Source organism: Thalassophryne amazonica, chromosome 2 (genome assembly GCF_902500255.1).
Source record: "Thalassophryne amazonica chromosome 2, fThaAma1.1, whole genome shotgun sequence".
NCBI classification, from domain to species: domain Eukaryota; kingdom Metazoa; phylum Chordata; class Actinopteri; order Batrachoidiformes; family Batrachoididae; genus Thalassophryne; species Thalassophryne amazonica.
In genome coordinates, this window is record NC_047104.1 from 74,842,609 (window position 1) to 74,869,815 (window position 27,207).

Consider the following 27,207-nt stretch of genomic DNA (forward strand, 5'->3'; position numbering starts at 1 on the left):
GCTTCTTACGGAGTTGCCCTCCTTAGTTGCCCTGGCTGTGTGTTTGGGGTCATTGTCATGTTGGAAGACCCAGCCATGACCCATCTTCAATGCTCTTACTGAGGGAAGGAGGTTGTTTGCCAAAATCTCGCAATACATGACCCCATCCATCCTCCCTTCAATACGGTGCAGTTGTCCTTTCCCCTTTGCAGAAGAGCACCCTCAGAGTATGATGTTTCCACCCCCATGCTTCCCGGTTGGGATGGTTTTCTTGGGGTTGTTCTCATCCTCTAAACATGGTAAGTGGAGTTGATTCCAAAAAGCTCTATTCTGGTCTCATCTGACCACATGACCTTCTCCCATGCCTCCTCTGGATCATCCAGATGGTCACTGGTGAACTTCAAATGGGCCTGACATGTGCTGGCTTGAGCAGGGGGACCTTGCTGCCCTGCAGGATTTTAAACCATGACAGCATCATGTGTTACTAAAGTAATCTTTGTGACTGTGGTCCCAGCTCTCTTCAGGTCATTGACCAGGTCCTCCTGTGTAGTTCTGAGCTTTCTCAGAATCATCCTTACCCCACAAAGTGAGATGTTGCATGGAATCCCAGACAGAGGGAGATTGACACCCATCTTGTGTTTCTTCCACTTTCTAATAAATAATCGTAACAGTTGTTGTCTTCTACCAAGCTGCTTGCCTGTTGTCCTGTAGTCCATCCCAGCCTTGTGCAGGTCTACAGTTTTGTCCCTGGTGTCCTTAGACAGCTATTTGGCCTTGGCTATGGTGGACAGGTTGGAGTGTGATTGATTGAGTGTGTGAACAGGTGACTTTTATACAGGTAACAAGTTCAACAGGTGCAATTAATACAGGTAAAGAGTGCAGAATAAGAGGGTTTCTTAAAGAAAAATTAACAGGTCTGAGTTGCTGGTTGGTAGGAGTTCAAACACTTATTTGCAGCAGTAACATACAAATAAATTATTAAAAAAATCATACATTGTGATTTCCGGATTTTTTTTTTAGATTATGTCTCTCACTGTGGATGTGCACCTAAGATGAAAACTTTAGACCCCTCCATGATTTCTAAGTGGGAGAACTTGCAAAACCGCAGGGTGTTCAAATACTTATTTTCCTCACTGTATATATATATATATATATATATATATATATAGTTAAACATTTCAAAAATGTACGGCAGGTAGCACCTTAAAAACCAGAGCTTGTTGAGTAAATTTTATTTTTTTAATTTAGTTTATTAAATTAAATTAAATTGTAATTTATATAAATGCTGGATATCAGTGATTATAATAATTTGAGATTTAAAAATCATGCATTATTATTGTAAGTGGTGTCATGACAAGTTAACACAATGTCCTACTACATTAAAAACATTTTTTTATAATCTGGATGAATGGAAGAAAGGAAATTAAACAGTCAAAGAGGGGTGAAGGGAAATGAGAATAAAAACTGTTTGAGGATATTTGAACAGAGGAGCTATTTTTATTTTATAGTGTGCATGTGAGAAAGTGTAAGTGCGTGCACATTTAAATGTATGTGTGCATGATTTTGGGACATGGCCCAGCCCTTTTATCAGTAGCCAGCTGGTTAACAGGCTCATGCATCACCATTTCAAACACTATTATGTACACACTGCACTCTGACACCTTGTTATGAGTGTGTGTGCACACATGTGCATGTGTGTAACTGTGTGCACACATTTCAATTCTGTCCTTCTGAAGCATGCCGTTGCCTGACTCAAAGTATCAGCTTGGCGGTAATAAATTGCCATAATCAAATCTCATTTCTGAAAAATACCTGTGGGAGCAACCAAACAAACAAGGACAGAAAAAAAAAATGAAAGTGGCGCTTGTAAGGAGTGTAAAAAATACAAGGGGCTGCAGCAGTTTGTTTTAATCAACTTGGCATTGAATTAGAGAATTAAATACCAGCTTAGCCCTTGATGGCAAGCATGAATGTAGAAATACACAGGTGCATGCATGTGTAGAGACACAAAAAGACACACTTACATTAGGCGTGACAAAGACAAAAGTGTGTGAGCACAGTTACATCCATCCGTCCGGTCACATACATACACATAAACAAGGTCACATCCTCTTGCCGGCATGCTCACGCGCAACCGTGGGCCCTTGATAGCGAGGCTTAGCAATAACCATGATGCGTCAAGTTGAGGAGCATTGGCCGTTTTGCATTTCATACGAGCCTCCTCTTCAAAGATACAGAGGGGAGAGAGTGAAACCATTTATCACAAAGAGAAGCACAACGGCTGGAAGCATTGTCAGCAGAAAAGCCTGTTTATTTTAACTGGCAAAACACTTTGGGATGTGTGTGTGTGAGTGAGTGAGTGAGTGAGTGAGAGAGAGAGAGAGAGCGAGCGAGGGAGTGTGTGTGTGTGTGCACATTTACATATGTGCGTATGTACAAGTGCTTTTTTGTGAGTGCACACAATTCTGCTCGTTTGTGCATGCCTAAGTTGAGCCTATGTAATAAAGTATCTGTCTGCAAGTTTAGAGTTTGGTTAAATCATTACAATGTTTCCCATTTACACTGAAATTCTGGCTGGAATGTATTAGGACGTGGTAGCTAACAATAATGCAAATATTCTGAGTAAAAATCAGATTGCACTAAGTGCCTTTGGTGTTGTTTTTAGTTCTTGTAGTCACCATCTTATTGGTCCGTTTGTAACACCAATGTATGCAAGAAGCAGCAAGGAATACAAATACATTATAAACCTTACCTTGCACATCTGTAACTTCTGGTCTGAACAAATGTCCAGGTCAAGCTATTTGGATCTTAATGATTCTGTGATTTTTGGAGTCATTCCACTCTATATACACTTTACACCTGATCACGTCAGATCACACAAAATAAGCAGAGTAGGCACTGATTTGTGCTTGGCTTGTAGACCACTTACGAACTCCAAGAGCTGCACACAATTGGAGTTGCATCACAAAGGGCATCTGGAGAACCAAATCCCAATGAGGATCTTCACCATCTGCTACACATTTCTTAAACTTTATTTAAAAAAACAGTGAATACTTCATATAATTAAAAATGACCTACAAGACTGTCAATAATAGGTGCACTGATATATAAACAAAGCAATTCACTCATAAAGTGTTTACTAACTATCTGTTTCGTTTTCTCTCTTCAGCACTGAGCTGTCCTCTGTCATCCAACTCAAGTGAAGAGAGTAAGAAGCAAAATTTCATCCAGCAAGTGTCAACTCTGCCATTTGGCTGAGGAGTTCCAAATTTCTCTTCATAAAACTTACCTTGCACTTTTCCACAGAAAACTGTTAATATTAATGAGTGTTAAGAGGTAACCAACAGTTAAGAGAAGTCCTTGTGCGAAGAGTTCAGAGTGAATATTGGCACAGATATTTTGCATTGAAACCATCTCAGGCCAATCAAAGCATTCAGAAATGATCACAGGGCAAAGAACAATCTAGTATCTCTGCAGCAGCAACACCAATAACATTATAAACCCAACATTTCTCCAGAATGTGTCTGTGTGCTATACCTGTGACATGGGGTTTACACTGGCACTGGCCCGTGATCTTGTCACAACTCTGGAGTCCTCCATTTGCAACTCTGATGATCCCCACATCCCTACAGTTACAGCGAATACAGCCTGTTGAATGTGAGGCCTGAAGATCGTACCAACCAGCCAAACAGTGAGCACACTGACGTCCTGTTACTCCAGCCTTGCAGTGACACTGACCTCCTATCTGAAAGTCAACAATGGAAACGGAGATGCATGAGGACCACAACAACATTTAATGTCCAGCTGAGTAAAAAAAATTAATGTTCAACTGAAATTCAACTTCAGGGTTCTTCAGAAAACACAATTAAAGTGTAAATGGCAGTGTTTGTGTAGTTTTCACAGGTGGGGTGGGGAGTAATCCATACCTACTACAAGTAAATTTTAGGATTAATATTTTTATTGTCTATGATAGTGCCACCTGTCTTTGCGCAGATAACAGTCAACATGTCATTAGCTTTCTGTTATAAATCAATATATATGGCTTAGTAACGTAATACAGTGATACAGCAGTGACCACAGCACCCCAGAGTTTTTTATTTTTTTTTCATTGGAGCGAGCGCGCAGCAGACAGTGAGGATTCTGATGATGAAGGAGATGATCCCTTTTTTGTTCTGGGCGAGGAACCAGAGCAGGTGGTCCACCGACGTGCACACAGATGTCCACAGCTTCTGTTTGCAGTTTCTCCAGGACTCAGGCGCTGTGAGCTCCGTCCCAGCGCCGAGTCCTGGAACGCAGAGATGCAGACACACACTGCTCCAGCTGTGGCTCCAGGCGCGTTTCACTTAAAGCGCTGAGATCGTTAGCTTTGTTTTTTTTGAGTTCCTCTTCCGTCCCTTTTGCGCTCTTGCTTCGCAGGCTATTTGGTGATAAAGCTCTTTCATCCACCTTTTCTCAACAAATTGTGACTTTTTTTACTTTTTCCCTTCATCCAGGAATCGTCGTGTGCCATGAGACTGGGCCATAAGGTCCTTCAGACTTTTTTTTCCGTAAAATGGTTCTTGGGAGCATTAGCATGACTAAAACCTTTCAGATTCAGGGGGAGGGGTGGGGCCTCTGCACCCTATACTCCCACCTTGTTAAGCATTTTTCTTTTTTGCTTTTCAGCTGACCCCCTAATTACAGCCCTCTTAACCCTCTGTCACTTTAAGCATTTTTTTTTGTAGATGTAAATTAATATTCAAAGATTTCAGCGAGTTGACAGTAGGGCTGTACAATATGGCACAATATGGCCAAATTATCATATCTCAATATTGTCATATAAATTGTCATGTAAATGTCACTTATATACATGCTGTCCATATTCTTGAGCCACGATATGACTATTATTTGACACAAAGTGCAGCAACAGTGAAAATTAAACATTCTTAAACAAAACAGTAATAATACCACACTCATTTTGCACTCATCATAAGGTTAGGATACAGTGCCCTCCAAAAGTATTGGAACACTTGGAATTTCACACATTTTAATTTGTTTATGCCATTTTAAATACTACAAATACAAAAAAAAAAAAAAATAAAAAAAAAAATTACAATTTCTAAAATTATCTTCCTCAAACTCAAACTGAAAGCAAATCTCTAAAACTTGATAAAACCTGTAAATAATAATCAGTTTTATTGCCAGTTTTCTTTAGACAAGTCAGGGGATGGAAACATGAACAATATGTATTGGACTTTATTTACATCAATTATGAAGAAATACAAAAGTTTCTTTCACCAAAACATCAAATCTAGGCTTTCATCTCAATTGTACTTTCTGTCCAATTGTTGCTGAACTTTCAGGTCTTCTTTTTAAGTAAGTCCTCCTCTACACCACTTCATCAGGAAGCTGGATTTTAGATTTTTAATTAATTTATATCATGTTGTAAAGATGTGCTTTCAGTTTGAGTTAAAGAAGATAATTAAAAAAAATGTATTTGAAATAGAATAAACAAATTAAAATGTGTGAAAGTGTTCCAATACTTTTGAGGGCAATTGAGAAACACTGAGAAGCAGCATATTACTTTTTATATATAGTGCAGCAGATAAGACAATATTTAGAGTGGAATCCTGCAAATGGTGATACAAACATCAAATTTGGCACAAATAATCCATAGACATGACCGCTTAAAAAAATAAAACTGATTGGCCACTTGAATTTTTAATTGGCAGCCAGGTAGGGGTCAATTGAAGAATTACACAGGGGTCAAAATCAGGGGTAGGCAAATTGTTCCAGAAAGGGCCAAGAGGGTGCAGGTTTTCTTTGCAGCCACTGATTCTACCAGGTGATTTCACTCATTAACTGATTCCATTTGCTCAAAGTGATATTAATCAATGAAATCACCGGGTGGAGTCAGTGGCTGCAAAGAAAACCTGCACTCTCTTGGGCCTTTCTGGAACAAGTTTCCCACCCCTGGTCTGAATTAAAAGATGTTCCAATCATATAGAAAACAACATCACATTATTTGCCTGATCATAAAGATTCCAAAAAAGGTATAGTTTGGACTATCTGTGACTGAATGTAATGGAGTTATGAGGTAAAAGCAGCAAGAATGGTGACAAAGGTCAGTTTCAGTTTGTACAGGGGTCAAAAGTTAAAGTTGCTCCATTAATTTTGCTCCAGCTGTATTTGTGCTGAATTTGATGCTTGTATCACCATTTGAAGGGTTGTTTCAGTTATCTGCTGCACTAATAAGCCAACAGAGCATGGAGCAGCTGCTGTCTGTTAGCTTAAACATGTGTATATAAGCAGTGTTGGGGAAAGTAACTTTGGAAAGTTACTTCATTAGTTAATTTATACAGTTATATTTTACACTTACTTCTTACATTTACTTCATTAGCAGCTGCGGACACCTTGTCAGCAGCTGCTGAATGTAATTAATAAAGTTACTCATAATCTCATTTGGTTATTTTTAAGATTTAGTACTCAGAAAAGTAACTATTAGTTACTTTGCTGATTAGTTACTTTTCTGATTGCTCAATCTTATGAGTAACCAAGTTAGATTACTTGTTACCTTATTAGTTACATTACTTATTAGTTTTCTGCAGATTCTAATAAAGTAATTGCATAAAGCTGCTAATGAAGTAACTGCATAAAGCACCTGTATAAAGCAACTAAAAAAGTAACTAAAAAAGTAACTTGTCAAAGTTACTTTCCACAACACTGTATATAAGGCAACCCGAAATAAAGGAGAAATGTTGCTTTTAACAACCTGGACCTCATTTCTGGCATAAAATACAGTCGTTTACTCACCAGTATAAGTTTGGTGTGATTAGAAGTCCATAGTTCAAACAACATGTTCAGTTCAAATCTGGAGCAAACATTTTTCTTCTTCTAAGGTGGATTAGAACTTTTTGTGGTACACAGCACAAACTACTGGACAGGAGGAATCTAGCAGTCAATGTGACTCACTGATTTGAAAATGCAGCTCTTTCAACCAGACGTGTGGTGCCGTGACATGTCAATCATCTGTGTCCAATCAGATTTCAGGAAAGTCCAGCGAAACCCCGGCCTCCGCTCTAGCTCCACCCATGCCAGGAAGTGTTTGACATTTGAACATTTCCTGTTTCACTGTGAGTGAAAACTCGACACTTCCTGTTTGAGTGTGAGCTTGCCACCGAGTTCCCGCGAGATTCCATGGGATCTTGTCTGTCAATCCAAGAAGTGTTTGACATATGAACATTTCCTGTTTTACTGTGGATTCGAAAATTGGCACTTCCTGTTTAGGATGTCCCGTGCCATGAGCTATTATTGTTTTTTCTTGATGGTGAAACCAGAGCTGCAGAGCTTCTTAACAGGCCCCCGATTGTCTCCCTGAGCCCACAGCATTTACGACCTCACACACATCCCACCACCTCTTTGTCCGTTTCATGTTTATTTTATCTGACAGGGTTTCAAATAAACTATCCCTGTGTAAATGGATTAAATGGACTGCAGTAATATAGCGCTTTTCCATCTGCATCAGACACTCAAAATGCTTTACCAATAATGTCTCACATTCATCCCGATGTGAGGGTGCTGCCATACAAGGTACTCACTACACACCGGGAGTATTTAGGGGATTAAGGACCTTGCCCAAGGGCCCTCAGTGATTTTCCGGTCAGGCTGGGATTTGAACAGAGGATCCTCTGATCTCAAGCCCACTTAACCACTTGACCATCACGTCCCTGTGTGTAACCCTGGTTAAATAAAAAATAAATGCCACTCGCGGGATTCGAACCTGCAATTTACAAAAGCTCAGATTACCAGACGGAAACTTTACCACTGCGCTGCAATCACTGTCTTATAACAGGAGCTGAGTCCCTTCGGCTGCTCCCTTCTTTGCACTCGGTGTTGCCACAGCAAATCTGAGGTGGATCTGCATGTTGAATTGGCATAGGTTTTACACCGGATACCCTTCCTGACGCAACTCCACATTACATGGAGAAATGTGGCAGGGGTGGGATTTGAACCCGGAACCTTCTGCACTGAAACCAAGCACATTAACCACTTGGCCACCACCCCTGCATCTTATAACAGGAGCTTAAAATGTATAAAATCAACAAGGAGATAAATGTATTTTTTAAAAAAGAGAAAAAAGCGCCGTAATAACTGACAAAACGGCATTTGTTATGCCGTATTTCTGCTGATACGTGACTAAAAGTGGCATATTTGTTGCACTGTTGGCATGTCATATAGTCCTGCGGCGCGCCGCTCACTGGACATGCATGTCCTGTCAGATAGACATGACACTCAGATGAACTGCTGCGTGTCCACATGAACTGACTGTCTGTTTCAGCTAGGGCAGCCTGTCAATGTGCGGCGTATTTTTGTCTGTGTTGTAATGTAACACCTTGCGTGCACGGTCACGTCCAGCTGTCAGTCAGTCGGCAGTCAGCTGACTTGCGCTACTGACCATAGCAAAGCGATCACTCAAGAATGAGTTCACGCCTTCGTCATCCTTATTTGTTTCATTTAATTCCCACTCTTTTTGTCTGTCATGTAACCTGCAATTTATGTGGTGGAAGTGAAATCAGCCGGCCGGCTGGCTTCACACTGTGCCACGCGCTCAGACGCTGGCCAGTCCTCATGAGAGCATGAGCGCGTTCTCCAGCTGAGGTGCAGGACACAGTGCACTGCGCTGGTCCTGCACTGTACTCTGGGACCTTCAGCCACAGCTGACAATGTTGGATTCATGGTGTATGTGTGTGTGTTGGTGGTGGTGGTGGTGGGGGCACACTCCAAATGCCATTTCTGTATGTGTGTGTGTGGGGGGGGGGGGGGTTCAGCATAGTCACACCCATGTGTGTTGCTTGGTAACGCCACACTTGTGTTGCACTTCGACACTTTTCACAGACAGGTCGAATGTGATCGCCTGCTCTCTGCTATCATACCAGGTGCGCGAAAAAAGCCTCACCTTTTCTAAGTGTGCAGCGAGCGGTGTTAGATGTTCATGCATGACGCCTGGAATTTGGAGATTGAATGAGCACGGGCAGGGCATTCGCTATCTTTCGGTCACTTGTGTGCGCGAATGATGTGGCGACAGGTGTACAAGGCATTTGAGGTGGCTCCGATTTTTCATGAATGGCATGCAGTTTATCCTTCGTGCACAAGTCGGCTTCAATTGTGTTATGTGGGAAGGGGCCCATAAGGTTGGTGCACCACTGCCTTGTCTCTGCTACACAATGAGCTTAAATGTTACAAAAATAATAAAACTGAGGAGTGAAAAAAGAATTGTATGTGACTGCATTGGATAACACCAAACAGAATTGGATGGAATTATATCATTCCATAATAAAAGTAATCCCCTTGAATTGTATCTTAGCCCATTTAGATAAGTGTGATATAGATTTATAAGGGAGAGGTGCACAACCCTGATTCCTATTCTGATTTTTCTCCTCCCTGGGTGGATAAACAGGGGATTCAGCTTTCATAGGTGTCTTGATTTTAAATATGTCTTTAAATGAAAATGTAGACAGGCCACTGAGAATGAAAATTATGTTTGAAACTGTTGATTGGCTCCAGTTTTTTAAGATATGTTACCACTATGGTACTAAGGATTAATGTACAACCCTTTTGCCGATTTTTAAAGTGTTACAAAATGAGAACAGGTGAAATTATATAAACAATCAGAGAAATGTGAAAAGACACATGTTTATGATTTATCATGAAAACTCTACTATCAACACAATATAACTATGTGGAAATAAAATGTAAAAATTTAAATATCTTGGAAACATTAGCCAATCAGCCATTTGTATAGTTATATTTGAATTACATTTCAAAATCCAGAATAAATAGCACATTTTATTCCTGAAAGAGACAACCTCTAAAAATTTTTAAAATAATTGCAATTCATCCCTAATATGCCTAACAACTCATGCTTTGATACCACAAGACAGGTTTTGACGATAATGTAATATTCAATCAATTACTGAAAACTTAGGTTTGGATAACAGAAGACTATTTGCAGAACTCCTGGAACAGGTCTGGACCACTTGGAGATTTTATTTATACTGAAGGAAAACCTTAAAATATGATAAAATAGGTTAATGCACAAAGTTCTCTTGAATCACTCATACACAGTCATTCATGGGCAGCACAGTGGCTTAGAGGTGTGCTTCCCACCCGGTCCTTTCTGTGTGGAGTTTGCATGTTTTCCCAGTGTTTGTGTGGGTTCCCTCCGGGTGTTCTGGCTTCCATCCACTTCCAAATGCACACAGGTTAGCTGAATCTAAATTGGCTGTAGGTGTACATGCGAGTGTGAATTTGTTTTTCTGTCTATATGTGGCCCTGCAGTAGACTGCTGTCCTGTCCAGGGTGTACCCTCCATCACACTGTATGACTGCTGTGACAGGCTCCAGTTCCCCCCACCCCCGACCCTTGACTGGAACATACCAGGTGTTTGTACCTGCTGCACCTAGTCATATATAGCTTACACTTTGTATTGCAAAAAGCTACTCATGAAGGAAACATCTCAACTCATCTTGAATGATTATGTACACAAATAGCAACAAATTATTAACTGGTTTAAGTGTTGTATGTTTTGAAGGATAAGTTCACTTTTTACAACTTTATAAATCATTATTAAAACATTGTTAGTCATCAAGCCTCTGAGCACTGCACTTATGTATGGTTGTCAATCAGGCAAATAAAGCAGAGCTGTAAAATAACTCCAAACACATTTGTACAAACCTTAACCTTACACAACATAGTAATTAACAGAGTCTTGCATTTTATAGTTGCTTAGCATGGTGGATCACTGGTTAGCACAACAAGGTCTGGGTCTGGGTCAAGAAGGTCGATTTTTTTCTCCCTGCCCAGTTCCTTCCAGTGTCTTATGGGTTTACTGTAGGACGTCTGGTTGCCTCCCACCATTAAAACATGTGCATGCAGGCCTGCTCCCTTTATTGCCCCTATGCTCCGTATCCACTCAGCTCCCTCCTCTGTATTTGTAAATAGGATGGGTGAAATGCAGAGGACAAAATTTCATTGTATGTACAAAGGCTCTACAAAGGCCCTTCTTACAACATACAACCCCAATTCCAATTAAGTTGGACGTTGTGTAAAATGTAAATAAAAATGGAATACAATGATTTGCAAATCCGTTTCAACCTATATTTAATTGAATGCACCACAAAGACAAGATATTTAATGTTCAAACTGATAAACTTTATTGTTTTTGTTTAAATATTTGCTCATTTTGAAATGGATGCCTGCAACACGTTTCAAAAAAAGCTGGGACAGTGGTATGTTTACCACTGTGTTACATCACCTTTCCATCTAACAACACTCAATAAGCATTTGGGAACTGAGGACACTAATTTTTGAAGCTTGTAGGTGGAATTCTTTTCCATTCTTCCTTGATGTATGACTTCAGTTGTTCAACAGTCCGAGGTCTCCATTGTCATATTTTGCGCTTCATAATGCGCCACATATTTTCAATGGGCGACAGGTCTGGACTGCAGGCAGGCCAGTCTAGAACCCGCACTCTTTTACTACGAAGCCACTCTGTTGTAACACGTGTAGAATGTGGCTTGGCATTGTCTTGCTGAAATAAGCAGGGACGTCCCTGAAAAAGACGTTGCTTGGATGGCAGCATGTGTTACTCCAAAACCTGGATGTACCTGTAATGGGTGCACGTGCACGGCGGAGCTCTGTGGCATGGGTCGCTGTGCTTCCCGTGTGACAGTTGTAGCCCCGTTTCCCCGGATGAAGATAACTACTGCGTCTGTTGTGTCAGCTCAGGAGTTATTTAGTTAAATCACATTTTTGGTTGTGTGTTGCTCACAGCTGCTCACAGGAAAAGCAGCATGAATTATTTTCTGTCACCAAAGGGGGTTTTTCATTTTTAGCACTCTGGCTCCCTCTGTTGGTGACTGAGTCACATTACCGTCAAGCTCTTAAGTTGGAACAGGTGTGTTCCATTTGTTTGAGCTTGACGGTATAAATCACTTATTTGTTTTGTGTTAGTTCATTTTGTGTGGGTGTTTTTTGAGTTGGTTTTTGTGTGGGATTTTTTTTTACACTATTAGTGTCTGGGGTCGTGTCCCTGCAGTTCTGTCTGGAAAAAAAAAGAAAAAGGACCCAAGCAACTTTATGTTAGTCTGTTAGTCTTTCTTTTTATTTCTTTCAGTTTCACCTCCCAGGGTTTGATGGGACGGTCCCCTGGGGGGTCATGGGGGGGTAATTGGGTTGTTTTTTCTTTTTGTTTTGTTTTTTGTTATGCCCTCTCTTCTCCTCTGACTCCAGCCGGGTGAGCCGTAGAGTCGGCGTTGCTGGAGTGGTGCAGTTTGGTTATGCTGGGCGTTTCCCAGGTAACCTCTGCACCGGGGGGGGGGGGGGGGGGTGTTTTTGTTTGTTGTTTCCCTGTTCCACCTCCGGCTTCAGCACGCCTTTGAGCCGTCTGCCATCGGCGTGGCTGAGGTTTGGGGCAGTGGGATATACCCGCAGCTGGTGGCTGGTTTAGAAGTCGGAGGAGTGGCGCCGTTTTGTGCCGTCTGCCATAACCGCTGTTCCACTCCTCCCGGTTGGCTTCTGGGGTATAATCACGGTTGGTGACACTGGACGTGCTTCCAGTTTCCACTGCGCCAAGGGGGTGGGGTTGGGGTTGTTTTGTTTGTATGTTTTTTTTTTCTCCTTTTGTTTTTCCCCCCAGTTTCCGCCCTCAGGGTTTGACTGTGGTGTCCTCTGGGGGGGAAAGGGCTGTGGGTCCATCTAGCCATAGACGGCCGGGGCTGGGTCCGATGGTCATGAGGGGAGGCGTCTCCTGGGGTTGATGGAATGGTCCTCTGGGAGGCGCTGGGTGTCCCCGTGGGTGACGTTGGATCCCAGAGGGACCTCGGCTGTGGTTATTACTCCTGGAGCTGGCGGGATGTCCTCTGGGGGGTGTTGGTCCCTACATGTCGTGGGGGGGGGGGGTGTGGGGGTGTTAGCATTTTTATTTGTTAGCTTAAGTTTGGGTTGTTTTTCTTTTCTCCCCTTCCCGGGGTTTGATGGAACGGGCCTCTGGGGAGGGGGGGGGGGGTGTTTTGGTTGTTTGTGTTTGTCTTTTTTGTTTTATGACTAATCAGACTGTGAACATGGTTGGACAAAGGCTGACCGCACAGGTTCAAGAACTCCTGGCCACACCTGTGCTAATTGACTGATAGAAACAAGGGCAAAGATGCAGCCAGAGGAGAAGACATCTACCATTCTGTTAGATGAAGATTCTGTTGGAAGATGAATGCGGATACGGTTTCCAGCCATGGTCCCTGGAGGGGGGTGTTTCTCCTGGGCCAGGTTTGTGTGGTCGCCGGGAGGCTTCCCGTGAGGGTGGGGTACTGTTGTATGGCTGGGGGGCCTGGCTGCCTTTTTGTTTCTGTCTTTTGTTTTTCCTTCCAGGTGGCTTGCATTTGGGACTGAGTGGCTGTGTAGCTGAGTTTATCAGGACCTCACCCTGATCACCTGCGGCTCGTCAGGACTCACAGCTGTGGTGCATCTACATGGATTGGAACATGGTGGCATTTAAGACTGGAGTACACAGTGTGTATTTGCCAGAGACTCGACCTTGTGACCAGACGGGTGAGATCGTCGTCTCGGGAGCCATCTCATCATCAGTGGATGCAGAGAACGCCCAGGTTTGATGCATGGTCTGTGAAAGAGGAGGGGGTGAGGTCTCACGCTCGGCAGCACACTTCCTGAGGTACGTTAGATTTTGTGACTAACATTTATACAGTCAGTAAATGTGCTGTCCCTCACACCTTATTATATTGAGCTGTATGTTGGTCGTTTAAATCAGCTTCCACTGCAGTGGAGTTTTGTGAACTGGATGTTCCATGCCTGCAGGGTGGGAAGCTGATTAGTAATTAAGCCAGGAAGTGTTTGCTGTTTGTGCACCTTTGAGTGGTCTCTCTGTGTGTTGAGTGTGGACTCACATAATGATTCCTTCTTTCACAGACTCGGTTTGTCGCGGCCACCTGGGGGGTGTCGGCGGGGTCCTTGGGTCCCAACCAGTTCTGGCTCCGGACCGTTAGCGCTGCTGGGAGCGCACCGCAATCCACCACGCCAGACCACGCACTTTTATATTTTTCACAGCACTGTTATGTTCATTAAACTCTGTTATCCTTTGTACCGTGCTCTGCTTATTTTATACTGGGTCCTTCAAACGCTGGTCGGTTCTCCGGGCTGCGTCCGACACATAACACGTTGCTCAGTTATCCATTGATTCAGCAAAGATCACAGCATCATCTGCAAAGTCAAGGTCAGTAAATCTTTCCTCGCCAACAAAGGCACTTAAGATGAATCAAGGCTAAGACTCACGATTTCAATAACTTCCTGGACTTGGCCACCACATGTGTATCCATATGCAATAAAAATGCTGAACTCACTGATCCATTCACTCATACTGCAGCAACAGTTATATCTCTGGGCCCACAGATTCTTAAGATTGAGGCAAGATCTTATGGTGACATTAAGTCACTGAACAGATGTGTTTGGCAATTACAGATGAGAACAAAAATATCAGCCCCCACCCCCCAAGAAAGAAATTTAATGTTTTCTTCAAAATTTTCCCAAGTGCTTTTCAACAAATCACTTCTCAAATCAAATTCTAGATTTATTTTTTATGCTTACATTATTTTAACTTGCATGCAGAAACAAAATTATTCCAAAAAAAAAAAAAAAAAAAACATAATAGATTTAACAGTGGGGCTGATAATTTTATCCTCATCTGTATCTTATCTTAGCAGAAGAACGAACGTCGAAGTATTGAGCACCCTGGTGGTTTGTGTATTACTGTGGCTAAGAGGTAGAATTGAACCAGTGACCAAAGGACAAAACTACAGGTGTATCTCAAAAAAATATATCATGAAAAAGTTCAATATTTTTTGTCAGGTTTTTCAGAGAGCAAAGATTTTACGTATTCTACACTCAACAAAAATATAAACGCAACACTCTTGGTTTTGCTCCCATTTTGTATGAGATGAACTCAAAGATCTAAAACTTTTTCCACATACACAATATCACCATTTCCCTCAAATATTGTTCACAAACCAGTCTAAATCTGTGATAGTGAGCACTTCTCCTTTGCTGAGACAATCCATCCCACCTCACAGGTGTGCCATATCAAGATGCTGATTAGACACCATGATTAGTGCACAGGTGTGCCTTAGACTGCCCACAATAAAAGGCCACTCTGAAAGGTGCAGTTTTATCACACAGCACAATGCCACAGATGTCGCAAGATTTGAGGGAGCGTGCAATTGGCATGCTGACAGCAGGAATGTCAACCAGAGCTGTTGCTCGTGTACTGAATGTTCATTTCTCTACCATAAGCCGTCTCCAAAGGCGTTTCAGAGAATTTGGCAGTACATCCAACCAGCCTCACAACCGCAGACCACGTGTAACCACACCAGCCCAGGACCTCCACATCCAGCATGTTCACCTCCAAGATCGTCTGAGACCAGCCACTCGGACAGCTGCTGAAACAATCGGTTTGCATAACCAAAGAATTTCTGCACAAACTGTCAGAAACCATCTCAGGGAAGCTCATCTGCATGCTCCTCGTCCTCATCGGGGTCTCGACCTGACTCCAGTTCGCCGTCGTAACCGACTTGAGTGGGCAAATGCTCACATTCGCTGGCGTTTGGCACGTTGGAGAGGTGTTCTCTTCACGGATGAATCCCGGTTCACAGTGTTCAGGGCAGATGGCAGACAGCGTGTGTGGTGTCGTGTGGGTGAGCGGTTTTCTGATGTCAATGTTGTGGATCTAGTGGCCCATGGTGGCGGTGGGGTTATGGTATGGGCAGGCGTCTGTTATGGACGAAGAACACAGGTGCATTTTATTGATGGCATTCTGAATGCACAGAGATACCATGACGAGATCCTGAGGCCCATTGTTGTGCCATACATCCAAGAACATCACCTGATGTTGCAGCAGGATAATGCACAGCCCCATGTTGCAAGGATCTGTACACAATTCTTGGAAGCTGAAAATGTCCCAGTTCTTGCATGGCCGGCACACTCACCGGACATGTCACCCATTGAGCATGTTTGGGATGCTCTGGACCGGCGTATACGACAGCGTGTACCAGTTCCTGCCAATATCCAGCAACTTCTCACAGCCATTGAAGAGGAGTGGACCAACATTCCACAGGCCACAATTGACAACCTGATCAACTCTATGCGAAGGAGATGTGTTGCACTGCATGAGGCAAATGGTGGTCACACCAGATACTGACTGGTATCCCCCCCCCCAATAAAACAAAACTGCACCTTTCAGAGTGGCCTTTTATTGTGGACAGTCTAAGGCACACCTGTGCACTAATCATGGTGTCTAATCAGCATCTTGGTATGGCACACCTGTGAGGTGGGATGGATTATCTCAGCAAAGGAGAAGTGCTCACTATCACAGATTTAGACTGGTTTGTGAACAATATTTGAGGGAAATGGTGATATTGTGTATGTGGAAAAAGGTTTAGATGTTTGAGTTCATCTCACAAAAAATGGGAGGAAAACCAAAAGTGTTGCGTTTATATTTTTGTTGAGTGTAGTTTAATTACAAGAAACTAAAAGGTTTCAGTGATTTTTTTTAAATTTTGATAATTACAACCTCCTGCTCCAAAAATAGAAAATGCATATTTCAAAATATTAGAATATTTTATTTCAAGTCACTATTTATGAGGTATGAATACTATGAATCTCTCAAATCTGGTCCAGTACACACAACAATCATGGGGAAGACTGCTGACTTGACAGCTGTCCAGAAGACACTCATGGACACCATCCACAGGGAGGGTTAAGCCACAGGAGGTGATTGCTGAAAGCCCTGACTGTTCTGGATCAGAGCATAGTCATGGAATGTTGACTGGAGGGGAAACGTGTGATCAGGAAAGATGCATAAGCAACAGGAATGACTGTAGCCTTGAGAAGATTGTCAAGCAAAGTCGACTCCAGAACTTGGGGGAGCTTCAGACGGAGTGGACTGAGGCTGGAGTCAGTGCACCAAGAGCCATCATCCACAGATGTGTCCAGAAAATGGGCTGCATGTGTTTTATTCCTGGTTCTAAGCCACTCTTGAGCAGAGACAATCTCAGAAACGTCTTACCTGGGCTAAGGAGAAAAAGAACTGGACCGTTTCTCAGTAGTCCTAAGTCCTCTTTCTCGATGAAAGTAAATTCAGCATTTCATTTGGAAATCAAGGTCCCAGAGTCTGGAGGAAGAGTGAAGAGACACAAAATCCAAGCTGTTGAAGTCCAAAGTAAAGTTTCCATAGTCAGTGATGATTTGGCACCATGTCATCTGCTCGTGTTGATCCACTGTGTTTTATTACGTCAATCCAACTGTCTACCAGGAGATTTTAGAGCACTTTATGCTTTCATCTGCTGACGAGCCGTATGGAGATACTTATTTCCTTTTCCAGCAAGACTCGTCACCTGCCGATAATGCCAAAACTACTATTAACTGGTTTGTTGACCATGGTGTTACTGTATGTGATTGTCCCCATAGACAATCCCTCATAAACTCTACGGGGTACTGTTAAAAGGAAGATTAGAGACACCAGATCCAACAATCCACACAACCTGAAAGCCACTGTCAAAGCAACCTGGACTTCCAGAACACCTCAGCAGTGCCACAGGCCGATCACTTCCATGCTACACTGCGCTGATGCAGGAATTAATTCAAAAGGAGCCACAACCAAGTATTGAGTGCATAAATGACATACTTTTCAGAAGTCAGACACTTCTGTATTATAAATCCTTTTTTGAAAAACTGATCTGCTGAAATATTCTAATATTTTCTATCTTTTGGTGCAGGAAACTGTAATTACAGCTACAACATTTTGGCCATGTGGTGCATTTCAGTGGGCATGATCCAGCATACAGGTGCCTTGGGGTTGAGGACTCCAGTGGCTGGAGAAGCACAAGAAGCCGGCCACCTGTCTGCATCAGATAGACTGTTACTGTCGAGAGGTGGGCATGGCCCAGTTCCATGGTGTAGTGGATGCAGTGACATGTGGTAGCAGGACACATCCAGGGACCAGGGCTCAATAGGCACTTTTCTACTACACAGAACCAGCACTACTCGGCTCATCTCAGCTCTACTCGGTTTGGTTCCGGGCGTGTCCTTTTCTACTACAAATAGTACCTCTTCAACGTGGGCGGGGTCAGCAGAGCAGACTGCAGTGACATCGTTTTATACGCAACGTGTTTACTGCTCTGCAAGTTTTTAAGATAAAGCTGCTGGCGGCAAGACGAAACACGCTTGAAAAGTACAGAAGAATTTGGGAATTCATTCAACAATATGAAGATGAATACGAGAAGATATGAGCTGCTAGAGACGATGAGACAGCATGACGGTAAGCTAATCGTTAGCTTCCTAAGTAGCTCATAAATAAGTAATAACTGCAGGCTGTCACTATTAAGTATTAAAATTGTGGCTGTCAAAATAAAACGTTAATTTAGATTAATTAATTACAGCACCTATTACGCCTTCAGTCACGCTTTGCTCCATTTTGTTTTGACGTCAGTGACTTGGTCTGTAAATAAAGGCGTGTTTATGAGCGCAATAAACGTGTTAGATGTCAAAACTCTTTATACCAAAGTAACTTGCTTTGATAACTTATTGTTAAATATGAAATGTGGGAGTTTGTGCATTTACTGACGTTCATGCACAAAATGTTGATTCGGTTTTAATGGCCGTTAATTAACGTCGTCACTGAACTCGAACAGGCTTAAAACACATTAAAAACGTTTGCTTTGTTTTTCATCCAGATTTTAATGCTCAATGGACAAATTTAAACATGAAATCTAATAAGATAATTATTAAAGGAGTCATATTGTGCAGAAAGAATCAGCCTCCAAACTCCCACCCTTCTGTTTTTAGCCATTCTTTATAATATAGCCTTTTATTGTCATTGTACACATAAATACAATGAAATTTGTCTGCATTTAACCCATCCAAATTACAGTTAGACAGTTCTCTCAATTTAAGATCAATTTACAGCTTGTTTAATACCTCCTTGATGTGTAACAGAAATAACCCAGATCCTTTTTTTTATCAAATTATTAAATGCCCCAAACATACACAGATCTGAGTTTTTTTTAATCAATTACATTGTTTTTTAATAACCTGACAGCACTAATTAAAATATGTATGCTGTGTGTGTGTTTCAGATGGTTTTCTCAGAGTCACCGCTGCAAACATCATGTCATCATTTGCCTACATGTTATACACCGGTTATGTTTCACTGTGAATTTTGAATAAATTTTTGTACTTTTTGCTAAAATGTCTCCACTTTTGTGTAACATCAATTTGATTTGTAAAAGTTTCCATGGTTTACTGATTTAAAGGCTAACAGTTTGAAAAGCTGTTTAAGCATAATCCAACAGTAAAATAAGTTTTACATTTAATGGGGTCAAAAATGTAAATTGAAGTAAACAGACAGTAAAACTGGTTGTTTAAAATTCCTTGATGTAATGGTGCTATCACTGAAGTGACTAAACCTTTTGTTTATGTTAAATAATATTTGGTAAAATCTCAGTTTAGACATGGTTATTCCAGCATCTGTGTAAAGATTCAGCCAGGTGTAGTGTACAGTGTCTTCTGGAGTGGCAAATCCCAAATTAATAATTCTTAGAAATGAACCTTCATTGCACCAAAACATCAATGACAAAATGATTTTTACTGTTGACTCAGCCTGAAATGACAAATTATGATACATTCACATAAGTCAAATTGTTTATTGCAACTAAAAGAAGAGCAAATACAAAAAAACAAAACAAAAAACAAAACACAAACTATACAAAAGTTACATGTGTCTATAGTCCTGGGTTGGGGGCGCAGGTCACATGCCCCAGTCATGCATCATGTGCACAAGGTCGCCCAGCACGCCAAGATATGCCTGATTAAATGCAGCTTCCACCGCTGTTGCTTCCTCAAGGATCAGTCGGATGTGTCAATCACACGGGGCTCAGTTCAGCTTCAGCCTCAACATCACTCAAGATGGACAGATTCTCCTGCTGGAACAGGCTCCTTTTTCTCTTGCTTGGACAATAATGAAGGTAGAAATGGGAAGTGATTAACAAAAGCAAGTTTATATATATATATATATATATATATATATTAGGGGTGTCGGAAAAAATCGATTCACGTCCCGTCCGAATCGCGATTCTCGTTTATTACAATTCTGAATTGATCCAAAATGTCCAAGAATCGATTTTTAAAAAGCATTTTTTTAAGCATTTTCTTGCTTACTCACTGCGTGTACTGTTTGTCAGGAAACGACTTCCGTAATACAGTGTCCCCGTGAGCTGCAGAGTTCAGTGGCTGCAGCTTAGCATGAATTCAGAATGAATTATGAATTTTGAATTCAGTCAGCACCGTCTTTGCTGAAGGCAAATGTTTGGGTGAATTTTGGATTTTATTATTTGCTGCATAAGAAGGAGCTTGGCATGACTTATGCAGTGTGCAAAATGTGCAAAATGAAAGTCAAGTACTTCGGAAACACTTCAAATCCGCAAGCCCACATGCTACGCCATCACCCAGAGCGAAAAAAGGGGAGCAGCGGTATCTACCATCTACTAACCAGTGCTTCACTAAACTGCCAGCCAACTCCGAACGAGCAAAGCAGAAAAGTAAATTTACATAGAGAATCACTTGATTAACCTTGTAAAGCTGCATTTTCCTAAACATAAACATTTTTTAAGTAATATAACTATTTCTCAGAGCTCTTTGAATCGAAAATCGATTCTGAATCAAATCGTCACACCAAGAATCGGAATCGAATTGAATCATGAGTTGTTGTACGATTCACATCCCTAATATATATATATATATATATATATATATATATATACATACATACATACACACACATACAGAGTGACAACACCCCCCCCCCCCAAAAAAAAGCCCACAAGAATTGTAATAGAATCCTACAAAAAAAAAAAAAAAAAAACCTTCAGTCTCTGTATGATCATTCCCCAGAGTTTCAGTTATCTTGGTCACTTTGTATAAAAGTTATGTTCTTTCAAATTTATCCTCTAACAAATCATACCATTTGGAGCACAATTTTGAAAGAACAGGGCTTTTATGCAAAGTGACCAAGATAATTGAAACCTTTGTGGGATTTATTACAATATTTATGGGTTCTGGGTTTGGTTTGGTTAAGGGGGGGTCACCCTGTATATATCATATTTGAGAAAGTTACGTGATGTTTCTATAGTAGAGAAGCTTGAATGTTCGACTTCTTCTTCTTCTCTACAAGAGTCAAGACAGAAGTCAGACTACCAGAGCAAGAATTTTAGCTGAGGAAGCTTCTGCGATTAGAAGCAAAATGTCCTCGCGTCAAGCAACCCAGTCCAGTCGAAGATTCAAGCTTCTCTACTAAAGTTACGTGATGTATGTTATTCTTACCAGTGATAACACGTTGCTGTGTGGTGCTGGACGTTGATTTGGATGTTGAAGCTGGTGGTCGAACCCTCCTCGTGTATGGAACTGGATTCTTCAAGAAAAACACAAAATGGCGACATGAAAAAAAACCCCATCACAGTAATTAATGGCATTAAATGAGTCAAATGTACACGTTTGTTGTCATGCTGACTTTAGGTGGTTTTCTGTCAGAAGTTAACACTTTAAAGCCCGAGCACAGAGTTAGTTAGCTCACTAGTTAGCAATTAGCTAGCTCACTGTCCGCAGCAGACTACAGACAAAGTCACAAAAACACTTACCATCCGTCACTTTCAACAAAGCCGTGGCCAAGTCGCGGCCATCCTGCCTCCCGTTGCTCACTGGTCGGTGTCCGGAAACAGCATTCCTGCGGTCGAACCGTTTCCAGCCCTTACGGTCCGACCTACTCTGGCCGTTGTGGTCCTGTAATGACTTTTAAACTTTTTCAGCTGTTCTTTGCGTTGCTGTAATGTTTGGTACCCAAGCCAAAGACTGGGAGATTTTCTCATTTCGGATCGCTTCATCCACCTCTCTGTATTCTCTCCTCCGCCACCAAACAAAGAAATGTCTGCAACTCATCCACAGACCATGGTGTGGTTTTGTGCGAGCAAAAAAACTCGCCGTGAAACGAAAGAAAAGGACGGTCGCTGTAACACCGCTGTGAGTATTTAAAAATGGCGGGTTTGATTCTCGTCTCGGTGTGCTCATGACTCGTCCAGTGACGACATTCTCTGACCAATCAGTGGCCGGCAGCCTGTTGACGTCACATTTCAGTATCGGCTCGGCTCGCTTGGAACCGCTCCTGAGCAGATACCAAAAAATGCACCCGGTACCAGGTACTAACCCTAATGGAAAAGCAAAAAAAAAAAAAAAAAATGAGTAGAGTCAAGCCGAGTAGTGCTACTTTTGTGTAGTAGAAAAGCGCCTAATGTGGCTATTATTAGGAAGAAGGTTGTCAGCATTACTACATTACTATGTTGAGTGTAAAATGGATTTTTATCTCCCAGTGCCTGCCCTATTAGACGGATCAGTATACTGCCAAAATACCCCTACCCCAAAAAAATTGCAAAATTTTGTTTTTTGGTGGTTTTGTGTTAGGCTTGGTCTCGTCTATAACATACTAAAAGTTGGACAAAATCGGAGTATGGGAAAGTGTCAAATTTCGAAGATGACTTTTTCGGTTTATAGGTCATTTTCCCTTTATGTGTGATGCACTAACTCGGTCAGTTTTCATGATGAATCAATAAATCTTGGATTTTGCCCAGGTTTTCGGCATCAATCTTCCACATGAAATGTTTACCAGTAATGCCAAATCACCCCTTATTCCATATCTAGGGGTACCCTACCCCTAAACCCCTTATTGCACCCAAAGGGGTACCTGTACCCCTAAACTTCTTATTGCACCCACCTAGGTTCACAAAAAGTGATTATTTTTATATAGGTACCAGTTAGGGGATAAATACTAGGGTACCAAGAGTTTACATCACCATGGCAACCATTGTTGACTTCAACTGTTAGGGACTGTAGAGTCCTGCAAATAGGCTTAGGCATGGTAACTAACTGGCAAGACAATCGTTGATCATGATAAGTAAATTCTCTCCAATTGTGAATATGCAAACGATGTTACCCTCAGTTGCGAATCAATACTGGTCTCAATTGAAACTTCCAATTTGATCGGCCAATCAGAATTATGGGAATAAATCAAGGCATTTATGAATGATGAATTAGTACTTTATTCAATTATTTGGCCCCCTTACCTCCGTATATAACTGAAATTGTTCTTTCTCCACGGTTCGTCTGTTATGCTTCGCTCTTATAATGGCACCCATAACAAATAATCACCAGTACTCAGTACTCTTATTCCAGAGGTTTCTCGTGGTCTCACAGATGGATGATCTAAGGCTGGGTGATGTCATGTCCTATGAACTCTGTCTCTACCCAATGTCTTTGTTTGAAGGAAAGGGCATCTTACGTCAAGCGGACAAACCGCAGCTGGCTGAGGCTCTCAGAAAGTATGTTGAAACAAAATCAGACAGTGCTGTGACACAAACCGTTCCAGTCACAGAGCACAACGTACTAGACGGAGGATCTCTTCTTCATCGTCTGAAATGGAAGGAGGGGAGCACCTACAGCTCGATTGCAAACGATTATGCCTCATTTACTGTCGAACACTATGGGAAAGCAACTGTCGTGTTTGATGGTTATGAAGTTGGACCAAGTATAAAGGACTGTACTCATCAGCGGCGAAGTCAAAAGCTGAATGCAAAGAAGGTGAACATTACCGAGGTGACAAAATTTGCTGGGAAAAAGGAGGACTTCTTGTCGAATGCGGCAAACAAGCAAGCTCTGATCCAGCTGATAATGGAACAAATGCGGCAGAAAGGCTGTGACGTTATGCAAACGGAAGGAGATGCCGATGTTGAGACTGCAAAGACAGCTATCAATATGTCTGCTTTCAAATCAACCACATTCATTGGCGAAGCAGTTTGTAATGATCTGTTGTTCCTGCACACCTTTACGGGATGCGATTCGGTGTCCAGGATATTCGGAATAGGAAAGAAGCTGGGGTTCCAACGAATTGTCAAGAGAGAAAAGACAATGACAGACTGTTCAAAGGCATTCTCTCGTCCACAGCAAAGCCAGGATGTTGTGGAAATCAATGGTTGTAAGGCAATGGTCGCTTTGTTCAATGCGGATCAGAATGACTCTCTGGCATCTATTAGATACAATATGCTCTGCAAGAAAGTTGCGAGAGCTAAGACGCTCGTCACGCCAGAACGACTCCCACCAACGCCCTCTGCCTGTAAATTTCATTCTTTGCGGACTTACGGTCATGGAGTGGATGGGATGCAGTGATGAAATGGTGCCGTCTGAGTGGGGGTGGAATGTGGAAGGGGACAAACTTGTTCCAGTGATGACGGACAAAAGCCCTGCTCCAGATGCACTGATTCAGATAATTCATTGCAACTGTTCGGAAGGATGCAATACCCTAAGGTGTACCTGCAGGACGCATGGACTAGAATGTACCAGTGTATGTGGACATTGTCAAGATAGAAATTGTGACAATATGAAAAATGATCCAGTGATAGATGATGATGAGGATGAGGTGTGAAAAGTTTTGAATAAGTACTGTGGCGTAAGTGAATCAGGGTGGATGCAACCGGAGTAATGGGCATAGGAGTACCAAGAAAAGATATCAGGTACTTCCCACAATGCATTGCTCCCAATAAGATTTTCTGTGCAGGCTTTCATGTGAATCGTTAGTGATGAAACATAGCAGAATTTGTGTAACTCATCCAAATGCTGCATTTTAGGTATGTTTTATCAGTAACGATTCACATAACAACATGTACAAAATGTTCCCTCACATGCAATGCATTGTGGGAAGTACCTGATATCTTCTCTTAGTGTATACCTTGATATTGGTAAAAGGATTTATTTGACATCACTGGTAACCCTTTCAAGTGAAAGACTGACTCTGAAAACCTGGGTAAAAATCCAAGATTCATTGATTAATCATGAAAAATGAGTGCTTCATATGTAAATGGTAAATGGCTTGCAAACCAAAAAAAGTCATTTTCGAAATTTGACACTTTCCCATACTCCGATTTTGTCCAACTTTTAGTATGTTGTAGACCAGACCCAACCTAGCACGAAACCCCCAAAATACAAAATTTTGCAATTTTTGGGGGTTCATCATATATTGACTGGTCTATAGCGACTGTTGTTAATTTCCTAAACAAATTTAAAAAAAGAACTCCCTGCTAACATAGCAATTGTGAAGGTAAGGATAACAACTCAGAAGCTTGATTGCTAACACTGTTTTAATATGACTAAGGCTGTGAAAAAGAATTTATCCTTTAATGCTACAATGTTTAATGCTGAAGGTGCAGTCAAGCAGAAATTTTGTGGACACAAAAGTTGTCTTTTGCTGTCATGTTTACCTGGTCACACTCCGTGCTACCACTGACTGTTCCAGCAGCGTGACAGTCACAAGGCTGACAGACATCAACTGATGCAGGATCAGATTCCTCCAGTCTGAAAAACTGGCTTCTACAGCGCTCACAATTCCTACCTGAAAGTGTATGAGACAAAGAAGTAGATAAAGAAGAAAAGGGTCCAGGAGAAAAAAAAAAACATTCTGCAGAGCCAAAATGGATGTCAGGTTTGTCACATTGGAGAAGTTTTTCTACATAAATAGAACAAAAATATTTTTATAATGCAGCATGTGAGACGAACACCATGAGACAAATCATAATCACCTTCAGTATTACAACTGCTATCACCATCACTTCTAAACTGAATAATGATGAGCAAGTACAACTTACCAACACAAATAAGGCCAATATTAGAGGTAAATCAGAATGTCTAAGGATTAGATCAGAAAATACAGGTTGGTGTAGAACTGTATTAGTCTTCTTGCACAGCCTCCCTCACAACTCACCATACTGCTGGCAAAACTGGGCATGAGACGCACACCTATGATGCGTGTGGTTGCAGACTGCCTGTGCCTATCTTTAATGCTGCACATTCAAATTATACAGGTCTTGCGAAAGCTCAAGAAGGCATACAGCACATAAGGGATGTGTACTGCCATCGTGTGCCTGACCCAAGTCAGGACCATGGCCAGGATGGACTGTGGCATGACAGTAAGATGCACGGTCATTGCATAGGTGCCGTGCATCACAAGTACTACACAAGCACTCCACATCTGCTATTTGTGCGGCCCGCAAGACAGAAGCACATCTCACTCTCCAACCCTGTGTGTGGTGACTCACACACCACACAAGTGGCAAGAACGGGTATATATGCATTGTGGAGATCATGGAGCATGTAGCATTGTAAAAGGGATTATATTTCATAGTATGCATCAGGCCCTCCACCCCAAAAAAATCTGACACACATTTTTTTAAAGACAAGAGATGTGATCAGATGTGAGTGGCCTCCTTGGTGGTGATGACTGCCGGAGTGCAGCGCTAAAAAGCAGCACAGAACCACAACGGGTGTTTTAGCTCGTCTTTTTCAGCACATTCTCATCGACGCAGCTCAGAGTGTGGCAAAGCTTCCCCACCCCCCCAAACTTTGTTTGTTTTTCAGGGAGGAGATGTGATCAGCTGAAAGCTGGTGTCCAAGGTGCTGAAAGAGATGACCGAAAACACTCACTTCTTTATAGTGCTGCACTCCAGTACGCCACACATAGGGGTGGAGAGTGATCTGTACTTCTGTCTTTCTGCACTATGATCCCTCACTGCTGCCAGAACCACTGGTTACAGTGCCCCTTTTTCTATTCCTACATGTTTCTGTGTAGGCTCTCAGTTGTCCAGGTGGTTTCCATAGTAGAGAAGCTTGAATCTTCGACTGGACTGGGTTGCTTGACGTGAGCCTGCTTCAAATCGCAGAAGCTTCCTCAGCTAAAATTCTTGCTCTGGTGGTTTGACTTCTGTCTTGACTCTTGTAGAGAAGAATAATCAAGAAGTCACAAAAGCTGGAGTTTTAAACCTAACCAGACCCCTCCTACCGACAGGCAGACTGCTATAGGCTGGTGACTAAACAATAGCTCTAATTACCACATACTGTGAGGGCTTTCCGGACAAGTTGTTGTTCTTTAGCCCTTCCCTCTGCAGTTGTGGGCACCTGTAGGGCTCTGTGTTGAAGCGTCCTGATCACCCCGAGCTTGTGTTCAAGGGGGTGGTTTGAGCCAAAGAGCAGATATTGGTCAGTGTGAGTTGGTTTTCTGTAAACCCCTGTCTGGAGCTGCCTGTTCTCTCCAATCGTAACATC

At 42.0% G+C, this 27,207-nt stretch overlaps 1 protein-coding gene across 1 annotated transcript in view; it reads right to left on the reverse strand.

Annotated features, from left to right (window-relative positions):
* ush2a (Usher syndrome 2A (autosomal recessive, mild)) overlaps positions 1-27,207 on the reverse strand; it is a 1,147,097-nt gene that overhangs the window by 838,815 nt on the left and 281,075 nt on the right. The window contains 2 exon segments of the mRNA XM_034188044.1: positions 3,517-3,724; positions 25,371-25,501. Coding sequence (XP_034043935.1) covers positions 3,517-3,724; positions 25,371-25,501 — 339 coding nt within the window.